The sequence below is a fragment of the Elephantulus edwardii genome, unplaced genomic scaffold (assembly GCF_000299155.1).
Source record: "Elephantulus edwardii isolate Elephantulus edwardi_28Jun2011 unplaced genomic scaffold, EleEdw1.0 scaffold00194, whole genome shotgun sequence".
NCBI lineage: Eukaryota > Metazoa > Chordata > Mammalia > Macroscelidea > Macroscelididae > Elephantulus > Elephantulus edwardii.
In genome coordinates, this window is record NW_006399944.1 from 171,950 (window position 1) to 185,472 (window position 13,523).

General features: G+C 37.4%; 1 protein-coding gene across 1 annotated transcript in view; it reads left to right on the forward strand.

The window, feature by feature from the left end:
• Positions 1 to 13,523, forward strand: part of CD109 (CD109 molecule) — a 216,558-nt gene that overhangs the window by 136,447 nt on the left and 66,588 nt on the right. The window contains exons 21-23 of the mRNA XM_006896965.1: positions 2,824 to 3,042; positions 3,837 to 3,981; positions 6,139 to 6,315. Of these exons, the coding sequence (XP_006897027.1) occupies positions 2,824 to 3,042; positions 3,837 to 3,981; positions 6,139 to 6,315 (541 nt within the window). The remainder of the gene's footprint in view (positions 1 to 2,823; positions 3,043 to 3,836; positions 3,982 to 6,138; positions 6,316 to 13,523) is intronic.

A 13,523-nucleotide genomic window follows, 5' to 3' on the forward strand; every position in this document is an offset into this window, starting at 1 on the left:
TACGCCCTTCCCAATTTTGAACCATGCAGTGTTCCCTTGCTCTGTTCTGATGACTGCCTCCTGGTCCAAGTATAAATTTCGCATTAGAACGATCAAGTGTTCTGGGATTCCCATTCTTCTCAGAGCCAGCCATAGTTTGTTATGATCTACAGAGTCAAATGCCTTTGCATAGTCAATGAAACACAGATAGACAAAAAGCTCGTTTAGAGGAATTTCACACATTCTGTTATGTTTAAAGTCCCCATGTTTATTTAATGTATTCGTACTTTGTTCTGCTAAGATTAGTAGCAGACCAGTTACAAGGAAGTAGGAGTCAACAGTGTCCCAAATGTTTGATCTGCTGTGTAACTCCATGATTTCTGGCATCATCTCTCCGTCTTTTGTTCAGTTCCACTGCTCCTCTATCTCACTTGAGTTCACTGATGTTCTTCCAAAGACACAGATCTGTCAGGGGAATAACTTACATGACTGTAGGTGATACAGGCTGGTGAGTTGTTCAGCTGGGAGCCCTGTCCCATCATGTCCAAAAGAGAGCCAGCGTTGGGCTCCCATGAGCTTATAAAAGCAACTCTAATCCTATCTCCTTAATAAAAGAAATACTTCACAAAGTAGTGAGTTCATCAGTGGTTAGGAAAGACATTTAGAACAATAAACCGTGGACAGCACATATTGTATGCTGTATTTTCAAAGATTTGTTCTTTGAGTCATAAGTCTTTTATCAGTGGTAGCATTTTCATTTCATGAAAGTCAAGGATTTGGGCCATTGTCTGTATTTTGACCATCTTGGTGTTAAATACATGATTAGTCATTATTTTTGTTACCTAAAAATGCTATAATGTTTTTTTTATTTTCTATTTTTGCTTTTTAATCAAACTAACATGGTGCAATGTGAAGAGTATAAGATATAGAGTCAGAAAGCTAGGATTCAATTTTCAGCTCTGTTTCTGGCAAATAATTTCATCATCTGTGAGATAGGATTCATAATTACAAAAAAAGAATTTTAAGAATCATATGAGTAGATAATGGGGAAAATAGTTCATAACATTTTAAGGCCTAGAGAAATGCTATTCTTGATGAAACTATTAACTTTGTCATTCTCTACAAAAGTGTACAACCGAGGTGCACGTTAGGGCTAGTGTTTGAGTCATACATTCTGTCTTACTCAGTTAGTATGTCTCTGACAGAGACACCAAATGAATAGCTTTAACAAACAGAAGTGAATTTTCTCACAATTTAAAAGGCTCGAAGTCCAAATTTGGAGTGCTGGGTCTAGAGAATGCCATTCTCTCTTTTCATTATGGAGGAAAGTGCATGTTTTCTTTGGCATCTGTAGACCTCTTTGGAGGTTGCTATATGTTTTCTGTATTGAAGAACTTCCAGGCACAGGGACCTGGATCCAAAAATACATTCTCTGTTCCTGGATATGTTTGCATTGTGGTGTTGGAGAAGAGTATAGAATATCCCATGGATTGCTGAAAGAACAAACAAGTCTGTTTGGAGGAAATACAACTAAGATCCTCCTTAGAGGCATGGATGATCCCACATACCTTGGGCACGTTGTCAGGAAAGGCCGCTCTTTGGGGGAAAAAAACCAACATGCTTGGAAACGTGGAGGGTCAGAGACATCTTCAATAAGATGAATTGACACAGTGGCTGTAACAATGGACTTGAGCATATGGTGAGGATGGTATAGGATGGGCAGGCTTCAGATCTTTTGTTCAATATGTTGACTCAACTGCACTAACAATAGCAGCAACTCCTGGCAATCCTTTTCGGTAACATTGACTTCTATCTTTCTGGTCACTTTTTTTTAATCTCCCATGAAACAAACTATTATAGGCTACACTTGGAGGAAAGTTCCCTCTCATAGGAACTGGCTGTGATGGGATTGAGGGTCTTGTCTTCCTTCTTAATCCTTTTACAACTACTTAATTTATCAGATCATGGGAAATCATCATCTATTGTTGTGTACCATAGAGTCAGAATTGACCCATAGCTGACCCTCCAGTGGGTTTTCAGAGGCAGTTAATCACATGGGAGTTGATTGTCCATCCTTCTCTGGCGGAGCAGTTGGTAACTTCATACTACATGCCTTCAGGATTGCAGCACAGCTTCTTGCCACTAGGCCACCAGAACTCCCTAAAATACATTAGGTGTTTTAATAATGTATTTTAGCGAGACACAATTCAACCCAGGACATTCTCCTTGGAATAATTTTAGCAGATATTATTTTTTTGTTAAAAAAAATTTTTAGCATATATTCTTCATGAATATAGTAACATTTTGTCCTGTTTGTCTCAGGCTTTTCTAGTGGTCCCAGGGTCCCAGGTTCACACTTACATCAGGCTGGTGGCAATATTCATATATTAAGTAAATTTTCTGAACTCATCCTTACCACCAATGACTTAGGATAATGAGAAGATGTAATATTAATGGGAAGACTAGAAATGGAAGTGAAGAGTGTCTTTCTCTCAAATATTTTACAGTAGAAAACTAAAAATACAGTCATTACTGTACAGTTGAAACTGACTCATAGCTGACAGTCCAGCAGGTTTTTTAGGTGGCTGTAAATCACACAAAAAAGAGATTGCCCGTCTTTCTCCCTCGGAACTGCGGGTGGATTTGACTTTGAGTTAGCAACACAATTTCTTACAAAACACAAAAGAGAAATGAAAGTTTTTCCTGGTGCCATTTCATTCTCCCTGTGACTGAATATTTTTTTTTCTCCTGTTTCTAGTCTTGGACTTCTCAAATGATAGTAAAGCAACCCTTTATTAGAAATGTTTATTTGATACAATCTTTGATTTTTTAATTTCCTTATAGGTTAAGGTAATCATTGAGCACAGTGACAAATATGACATTCTAATGACTTCAAATGAAATAAATGCCACAGAACACCAGCAGACTGTACAGGTTCCCAGTGAGGATGGTACAACTGTTCTTTTCCCAATCAAGCCAACACATCTGGGAGAAATTCCCATCACGATCAAGGCCTTTTCGCCCATTTCTTCTGATGCTGTCACCCAAAAGATTTTAGTAAAGGTAAATATTTGATCCTAAAAAGTGAAGTGAGGGGGGAAAAATGAAGTGAGATGTAATGGAAAAGGAAACAAAACATGACTTTTTTTTCTCAGTTAAATTTTTTTGTAAGATGAACATTTCTGTTGGTAAGTATCTCCTGTACGTTGTTGGTAATCCATAATTGTTTTCTTAATTTTTATGTAAAAATAGATCATGTATAAGTTTTAGAAATAATTGCCGGTTTAATCAAAGGTGATGACTATAAAACAATTCTTTCCTCCCACCTATTCTATCTACACACTGTGTTTGAGCTGTTACCAAATCATGGGTCATGTTGATAGATAGATTTAGAATTTTTGAAACTCTTCAGCACAAGTGAAGAGATTTTGCAGGGTTTCCTGGAGAAGACGTCATCCATAAAAAAGGCAACTCAACATAGTGAATAAGTAGTTGACTTTTATGGTGAGACAGCCCTTGGTTTGAATCCTAGCTCTGCTTCATGTGATTTTGAGCTAAGTATTTCATCCCTTTGTTTGAAAAATAATGAGAAAGGGTTGTTTTTTTCTCGAGTATTTGTCCTCATTCTTTCATTTTTTCCTTTATAATTTCCATTGCTATTTCAGGCACTTGTTTTCTGATTTCACTATACATTGAAAAATTTGTTAACAGATTTGAATTAAAGACCAAGAGATGACAGGTTCTTATCTAGCCTCATACAAACTGTAGCTACAACATGCTTATTTTCACTTGTCTATGTCATAATCTGTAAGTAGGTTAGCAGAGACTATGCTAATCATGTCCTTTGTTTTTGACAGGCTGAAGGGTTAGAAAAATCTTACTCACAGTCCATTTTATTCGACTTGACGGACAAGACATCTCAAAATGCTCTGAGAACTTTGAGTTTCTCCTTCCCTCCGGAGACAGTGAATGGTAGTGAAAGAGTTCAGATCACTGCCGTTGGTAAGAATAGAGTGTATTCCCACCTACTTATTTATTCGACTATGGAATATGTATTTTTAAAATCTGTTTATAAATGTATTATCTATACATATGAAATAAGTATATTCATTTATGTAGGAAAAGATAGAAATTTTAAAAAGAAATATCCTAAGCTCCTACTTCTCAGTCTACGATGTGCATGAATTACTTGGAGATCTTGTTAAAAAGCTGGTTCTGGTTAAGTATGTATGCTGTGGGACCTCTGGTTCTGCATTTATAACAAGCTCCCAGATAAAGTTGAAGCTTCTGGTTTTCGGATCACATTCAGAACAGCAAGGCTTAGGCTAGAATGTGACTGCTGGGAGGAGATATTTGAAAGAGCAGAGCTTTTGGCTTCTGTGGTTCTTAGTCACTAGTGAATATCAGAATCCTCCAGGAAACTGGGAAAACAAATATCTGACCTCCAATCTAAACCTGCTGAATCAAAATCTTTTGGAAATATGACTAAGACGTGTTTAATTTGAAAAAGTTCTGAAGGTGGTTCTGATAATCACTGAGAGTATTCTAGGACACAAGTAAACTTTACAGCAGCAGGTGGGAGATAACTCACTTGAGTGACCTTCTGGTAAGGTTTAAGTTCTTTTGAACCTGCTATTAAACATCATGTCCACACAGTTTGTTTATATATTTGTGATATATAAATAAGTAAAGGAAATATTTAAGCACATCTAAACAGTTTATTAGGGAGCTCTGGTGGTCTAGTGGGGAGAAGCGACGCTGCAGTCTGAAGGCATGTAGTTTGAATCTGCCAGCTGCTCTGTGGGAGAAGGATGGGCAATCTCCTCCCCAGCAATTTGAAAACCTGCTGGAGGGTCAGCTATGGGTCAATTCTGATTAGATGATACACAACAACAACAAACAGTTTATTTGATCTTCAGATGTAAGCTTCTGGACCTTCCTGACATATCCTCCCCCTGCAAGTTCTTTTAAATTTTATCTGCACCTGCAATTCTTTTTATTATAGCTCTAAACAACCCACCATCCCTAGACAGAAGACTTTAGTTACAACCTTAAAGTTTTCAAAAAGAATGAAATAAGCTATGTTGGGCAAGAAATTCTGCTTAAGCAAGTTTCCGAGGGGTCCTGGGTACATGATGGTTGAGGGCTTGGCTGCTAAACAGTGGTTGGTGGTTCAAGTCTACCAGCCTCTGCATGGAAGAAAGATGTGACAGACGTAAACTCGTTGAGGCCATACTATTCTGCCCTAGAGGGTCGCTATGGAATGAATGCAGCAGCAATAGGTTTTGGTTTTTAAAAGTGTTTTTCACCATACTGAGAGATCCTGGCAGATGTATAATTTGGATGTACCTGTGTGTATATACATGTGTGCACACAGGTGGAGGGTAGAAGCCTTCAATTTTAAGTGTGTTTCACCCCTCTCTATATGTGGAGGTTTAATTTTATTTTTTTGTGGAGGTTTAATTTTAATCATTGATGTAAAGAAACTTTTGTGCATGTGTTTTTTTAAAAACTTATTTTTGCCTGGTCTGAGCCATGTCTTTAACTGAGCTATGATTTTACTAAAATCCTATCATCTACAACTTCAGCAACGTGGCATTATAATTTGTTTGACTCGTCTTCCTAAAATTTTCTAATGTTTCATTCTGTTTCAAGCATTGTACAGATTTTAGATGACATCTTATGTACAATCTGTAGTTATGAGCCATTTATATTCAAATGAAAATTTACATTTACAATCACAATGTAAAGCCTTTTACATTAAAAATTGGAGGTATATACAATGGTTTATAATGACAAATGGATGCTACTTTGCAATGTACTTAAAAGCATTCTTGTTAACGTATGACATGTTATAGATATGGTAGTGTATCTGGATGTGTTTCCTTTTTTATGCATAAAAAGTATGCTTTTTATTATATACTAAGATATTTGGCTGACGTTAGATATCAAATCGTTCCAACTTATATACAAATTAGACTCAAGGAAACACTTGGAATTTGCTTATAGTCAGGGAGCTGTTTGTAATAAATAGATATTTTCTGAACAGTAGATACCTGTGCTCTCATTCATTTAGAATCAATTGTTATTCACTTATCTTTTTCCCCCTAGTAGATAATAGAGTACTTGCTGAGTGAATTTCATGTTTTATGTTTTCAGGAGATATTCTTGGTCCTTCTATCAATGGCTTAGCTTCATTGATTAGGATGCCTTATGGCTGTGGGGAACAAAACATGATAAATTTTGCTCCAAATATATATGTTTTGGATTATTTGACCAAAAAGAAGCAATTGAAGGATAATTTAAGAGAAAAAGCCCTTTCGTTTATGAGGCAAGGTAAGCATTTTTGAAACACACTTTCATTAATTGGTTCCACCTCCCCAGTTTTAGATAGAGTTCCCTGTAGTCCATATTTCAAAATAGATTTTGCCTTTGGTGGGCGTTGATGTGTTGAAATATGCCAAACGTGTAGCAGTGGGAAACCATTACTGCCCTTTCTCCAGTGAATTGTTTTATATTTGCTGCTAAGAGGTTTGTTAGTAAATGGCTTAAGGAATTAGTTTCTGGGGGAGTATTTTATAAGAGACTTGAAACACAAAGCTCTTAAAAAAATCTAAAGAAACATATGTTAATTTATTTTTTATGCACTCATGGAATATTTTACACATCCCACTACCAGTTCAAGTGCTGAGGAAACGGGGGAAGTCTGAGTCTTTCCTCTGAAGAAATTCCTCATTTAATGGGGAAGATAGTTCTTTTTTTTAAAAAAATAGTAAATTGAAGTTTATTAGAATTAGTCTTTTTTTTTAATTCCCTTTTTTTAATTTAAATTTATTATCAATTTCAATGAAAATTTACAGAGACTTTGGATTTCCATTCATTCATTGTTGCACTTTTCTCCCCTCCCAACTCTCTCCCCCAGTATACTACCCTCTTGGAAAAGTAAAAAAAAGAAATTCTTTCACTGTTTTACAATCCCTCTCCCCACCACCCCACGACCACTCCACCATGCAGCCTTTGCTCTGGACTCCTGTGATGACGAAAATACCTAATCACATATCCCTTTTAAACAGTTTTCTCCCTCATCTGTTTCAATGCAGTATACATTATTGAACCCATCTTTCTCAGTCTATCCCCTACCCTGATGTCAGTCCTGTTTTACAAGAGTGGCACCATGCAGTATTTGTCCTTTTGTGACTGAGATACTTCATTCAGCATAATGTCCTCCAAGGTCAACCATTTTGAATAATATTGCATGAGTTCCTTGTTTTTCAATGCAGCATAGTATTCCATTGTGTGAATATACCACAGCTTCTCTATCCATTCGTTTGTTGATGGACACTTAGGTTGTTTCCAACTCCTTGCTATTGTTAACAAAGCCACGATAAACATGGGTGTGCATGGGAAGATACTTCTCTACATAAACCATGTATTGTTGTGTCGTGGAGCCTGGGAGAACATGTATGTGAAACATTTAGTCCTTTCAAAAAAAAAAAAACTCTTCCAAAAATGCCACACTAGTGGTGATTCTGTTCTGTCTTCTTGAGAGGTTGATGTCATTCCCAGAAACCTTGATACACTGTGTCTGCATGGTGCAGGTAACATTACTTAAGCAAAGTGGGCATTTATTATGTAGTAGATAATGTTCTAAACATTTTATATTTAGTATCTCATGTAATGGTCACAATTAATAGTCTTATTATAATTTTTACTGAAGAAACTGAGGTAAAGTCAACTACCTTGCTCAGAATCACACAAGTAAAGGGCAGAGCTGGGATTTGGATTCAGTAGCTGCTGGTCTAGGCCCTTGTTCTTGGTAGCCATACTTATGGAGAAATGAAATGTTGTAAGAAATTTTGAGTAATAATAATTTGGTTTTTAAAAAAAATGCTACAAAGGCAATCACTCAAATAGTCTCAGTTTTGCATTTAGTTGTTAGAAGACTTTAGGAAAAAAAAATAATTCTGTGTCCCTGAGTTTGTCTTGTTACATATTACCCATCATATGAGTATCATGAGGATTTTGCTCGTATGAAATGACTGGAATTTGCTTAGTACAGTCAACTCCTAATGTCCTTTCTTTTTCCTTGTTTTCCGCCTCCTTTCTTTCCTCTCCAGAGAATTAATTAAATACAAAATAGAGTCAAGTTGTTATACTTTTATGCTAACTTTCTCACTATTAATAACTAGAAGACTCACTAAAGACCCTATTTTGATGTGAGCTTCCAGTGTCTCTCATTGTATGGAGACCTTTTAATCCTAAATTCTGTGTACTAATAGTAATGACAACTAAATTCATCTTTTGGCAACATTTTTATTTAATACTCAAAACCTCAGTTTTTAAAACAAAATTCCAATTTTTAGATGAGAAAAACTAAGGTCCAGAGTGAATGAATAACTATGTATTTATAAGGAGCAGAGCTGGTCTTTGAACCCAGGCATTCTGGCTTTGGAACTCACCTCCTTTCTGTGTTTCCTGGGTTGTTAATGGACAATAGAATAGAGAATGGCAGAAAAGGACCAGGAGTTAGCGTAAGAAGCTTCGGCATGGCTAGTGTACAAAGAAGTTTCAGCGGTTTGTGATAAAACATTAAGGGAGGAAATGAGGTTTTGTAGGGAAAGAGAAGGTTGAAATATGCATTGTTGGGCTTGATTAGAGTGAGTTTTTGATATATTGAAATAAAGCAGACTGTTTAAGGCTAATTTGAATAGAATAAGTAATCACAGTGCTCACTAATGTGGCACAAGTCTTTATTATCTATTGATCATAATGACAATAAGTGGAGCAGAATTTCTTAGGAGCCAGATTCCCTCAAAAGACTCTTGTCCAAACATGAAAAATTTAGTCACTCTACAGCTTCCCTAGGTGAACCATGGATGAAGGAACAAAAGGAATTTCAAGACTTCAGTTTTTATGTTTTAAACAAGAGAAGTATGTTTGCAGGGTTGCATGGGAAATGTGAAAGGGGATAAAAGTAAGGGGCTGTTGTTCAGGCACCCCTGGCCTGGCCATCCTGTTTCCAGGGAGATGCTTCTTTTGCTCTGATGCACACACTATAGGCGTGTTTGTTGTTGTTATGTGCCATTGAGTAACCTGCGACTCATAGCGACCCTATGTACAGCAGCCCTAAAACCTGCACTATTCTGTGCCAATCTTACTGTCTCCAACACACCTACTCACATTACCCCAGTCGTTGAATCAATCCATCTCTTCAAGGGTCTTCCTCTCTTTCTCTGTCCCTCCACCCTCCCAAGCATGTATCCCTCTCCAAGGACGGGTCCTGCCTTCCTTGCAACATGTGCAAAGGATGTCAGACAAAGCTTCAGAATCTTTGCCTCCAAGTAGAAGCCAGGCTTTACCCTTTCCAGGATGAACTTGTTTGTTCTCCTAGCAGTCCATAATATACTCAATACTCTTCTCCAGCACCACAGCTCAAAGGCATCAATTGTCCTTCCATCCTCCCTAGTCATTGTCCAGCTTTCTGATGCATATCAAGTAATTGCAAATATCATGACCTGTGTCAGGTACACCTTAGTCTCCAGACTGATATAGTTGCTTTTTAGTACTTTGGAGAGGTCTCTGACAGCAGACTTTTCTAATGTAATTAGTCTTTTTTATTTCCTGGCTGCTGGTTCCAAAAGTGTTGATTGTGTAGGCAAGCAAACAATTAAGCTTTTAATGACTAGAACAACATATCAACAGAGAACTGCCTGAAGTACAGGCTGGTTTTAGAAGAGGCCATGGTACTAGGGAGATATCACTAATGTCAGATGGATCTTGGCTAAAAGCAGAAAGTACCAGGGGAATGTCTATCTGTATTTCATTGACTTTGAAAAGGCATTTGACTGTGTAGATCACAACAAATTGTGACTGAATCTGAGAAGAATGGGAATCCCAGAACACTTGATTGTGCTTATGCGAAGCCTATACATTATAGATATACCAGGAGCAAAGTGCATGCCTGGAAAGACTATTCATCCCTTTCTGTTTACATGGTTGAGTTTGTAAGCCTCCACTTTCAGATAAATGATGCAGTGACTTAGCAGAAAACCAAGAAGTCCCTTTCCAATTGGATATATTCTTAGATATTTCTTAGCGTTGTCCTGGAAATGGTGGGTCAGCCAGGTATGTGGTCACCTGCACATGAGGCCTCCCTGGATGAGAACTGTGGAGGTAGAACCTTCCCCAACAGCCTTGTGAGGTGTGATGTCCAAGCAGGTGAGATGGGGTCAGGTAGGTCTTTACCAGGTAATGACTCAGATAAAGGTCAAGAATGAGAAGATGGCAAAGAATTAGGGGTCAGGAACATCTCCCTACACAAGTAGTCAGAAAAACAGGAACTAGGGCCTTGAATAAGGGAGCCCTGGTGGCCTAGTGCTGCTAGGCTGATTCTTACCTCCCAGCTTCTCCCTGGAAAAAGTTGGGCAGTTTCTTCTTAGGTGATTTACAGCCTCTGAAAGCCCGCTGAAGGGTCAGCTGTGAGTTGCTTCCAACTGCCATGCCACAAAGCAACAAACACAGAACTGGATGTGAGCCATCTTCCTATGTGAGGAAGGAGCTGGGGGTATTTGCTCTCTCAGAGCAGCTCAGTCGAATTCCCCAAAATACTCTGTCTAACATGTTAAGCTAAATTGCACTTCAAAAGTGGTGGACAAAAGCTTCTTGCTGTAATGATTTTCATTATGAACTCAGGGTCTCATTTTAGAGATCATGTATTTTTCCTTTTACCATCACATTTGCCAAAGTTTCTTAATTATACTCTAGTTGTTTTATTTTTTAAGACATTAGAGTGGCTTTGGCATGAGTCATGATTTTATTATTTAAATGTCATTTATGAACAGAGCATTGTTTTACTTAAATCATGCTTGGCCCAGGGGGACTGTAACCAAACCCATTTTTCTAGGTCAAAACAACAGCTACATCATTCAGTGAAATGTCTTTCACTGACAAAAATAAAATAGAAACATAAAACAATAATTAGTTGTGATTTGTTGTTTTTTTTGGTGCCGTTAGGGCCACCGTGACTCACAGTGACCCTGTGAACAGCAGATCTGAACCTTGACCTCTCCTGCAGCATCCTCACCAGGTTTGAACCCATTGCTGTAGTTACTCCTGTAATCAATACATCTCATTAAGGATCTTCTTCTTTTTTTTGCTGACCCTCTGCTTTCCTAGCATAATGTCTTTTTCCAAGGACTAGACCCTCCTCACAATATGCCCAAAGTATGTGAGACAGGGTTTTTGCACACTTCAAACTAGTTAATTGAAGATTTAAATCTCTAACTTTCCTCAGGTATTTAAATATTTGTGCCTGTGTCTATTTCAAATGAAACTCAGACCGAGTCTAATTGAAAACTGTGTATTTCCTTGATTGAAGTGAAAAAAAAGGGAAAATAAGTTTCAGAATTGTGATACTACATTTGGCTAACACAAATATTACCAGAGACCATGTTGAAAAAGCTTAAAAGAAAAAAAAAATTGTGAAAGTTCTTCTCATTCAAACCATGTTGTTGTTGTTGTGTGCAGTTGAGCTCATAGCTGACCCTCAGAGGTTTTCTTAACACCTCAGAAGTTCTCAGAGGCTGTAAATCGCATAGGAGGTGATTGTTCATCTTTCTCCCTTGGAGCAGCTGGTGGGTTTTAATTACATGCCTTTGGGTTGGCATTGCAACTGTTTACTCAGTAGGTCACTGGAGCTTCCTAGTTATACCATAGGAAGGACAAAGTTGGTGTTGATTTCTTTTAGAAAAGGAAATATTTTCATCAGTTTTTTTTTTTTTTATCAGAGAAAGTGATTGACATAGTCACGAGGAACTGATTTTCTTTCTTTTTGAATTTGACCCTTCAGGTGAACCAAGTTAAATTATTTCCAGAGCTGCTGTCTTATGTGTTTCTATGAACGGTACTTTAATATTTACTATGATGAATTATGTAATTCTACGCTCTTGGATATTTCAAGGAAAACTTATGAGTCAGTAAAGTATGACCCTTTATAAATAGTAGTTCATGAGTCATGTTAACCCATAGCCTCTTTTTTTTTTTTTTTGTATTTTCATTTGCAGAAGAAATGCCTTCTAATTCTGTTGATACTGATACTTTCTAACTGAAGGACTATTCATGAAACTATCAACCTAAAAGTGATGTTCTTTTTCCCTCATAAACTGTTGAGGAAAATGTTTCTCCTTTTTTTTGCCCATCTTGGAAAAGTTTTCAGCGTAGGTGCCTACACTGGAATATTCAATTGTTAGTATTAACTGTCCTGGTAAACATTGCAATAGAATCAACAATGATGCTTTATGCTTCTGGAATAGAAATGAGGCTTGATACCCTGGAGAGATATTTAGAGAACAAGCAGCAGAAAACTCTGCAGTAATGTATGGACTGACGTAAGATGAGGAAGAAAACTTCTTTACAGGACATTCTACAAAGAAGGACCCATAAACTCTTCCTCAGCTTCTGATTTTCTCCTTTGTTTTATTGTGGGAGCTGGGCTAGAAGTTTAGGTTCTGTATTTTATCTGAACTGGCTCCAGAAATTCATGCCGTGCCTAGAGATTGCATTTGGGTATCCCTCTCCTCTGGGCTGGCTGCCTCTGTAGTGCTAGATGTTGGAGGTCAGCCACCTGAAGGTAATTTCCATAAGCACTGACCTCATCTTCATGATCTCATTTCTGTGACTAGTTTTACAATATCTCATACTTGGAACAGCAGTTGTTGATGTGATTGCAGGGATGTGAAAGCACGTGGTCTCTCCTTGAAGTTGGTTTGCTTCCTCCACTCCAACCCCCAGATTGAGTTCAGAATTGGACTCTGAGTCCTTGATGGATTTAGTTCTAGATTGGAAATTGATGGAAAATGTCTCTAATCATTTGCTGATTTTCTTTGTGAATGTTAGAAAGTTATTTTGCTTGTCTGTGACCCCTGCATCCCTGTCTGAAATGAAGATAACATGCTGTGCTTTTTTCCATAGTTAATATGAAAATGAAAATATGTTGAAGTGAATTGTTGTTGAGTGCCATGAATTATGAAACTTTTAATAATATTGCTTATAATTTAAATTTTTTTGTTGATATTGGTTTCTAAGTATTAAGAACTGTATGTAGGTCAGTAGGAAAAAGTTTTTGATGTACACAGGCCTTAATCCTTAGAAGGTCCTATTCATCAATGTTATCCTCTCCTGGTTGTGTATTGTTGGCTGTTTCTGCCCGTGACATCCACTTCCTAAACAACATGCCTCTGGAAACTCTATGAACTTTAAGAAACAACGATAGATAGTTATAGAAAGGCTTCAGGTCTTTTGTTCATAGGGTCGCTATGAGTTGTGCTCGACTTGATGACAATCAACAACAACAATAACAACAACTTATACCATAGGCTAGGCCTTCTAAGTTTAGTCCCATTTTATCTCATGTGATCTTTATGGTTTATTTTTCTTTTTATGAAATTTTATTAGTTTTAATGAACATTTACAGAGATTTTGGATTTTCATTCATTCATTGTTGCACCGCTTTCTCCACCCTCCTCCCCAGTCCGTTCCTCCCTCCC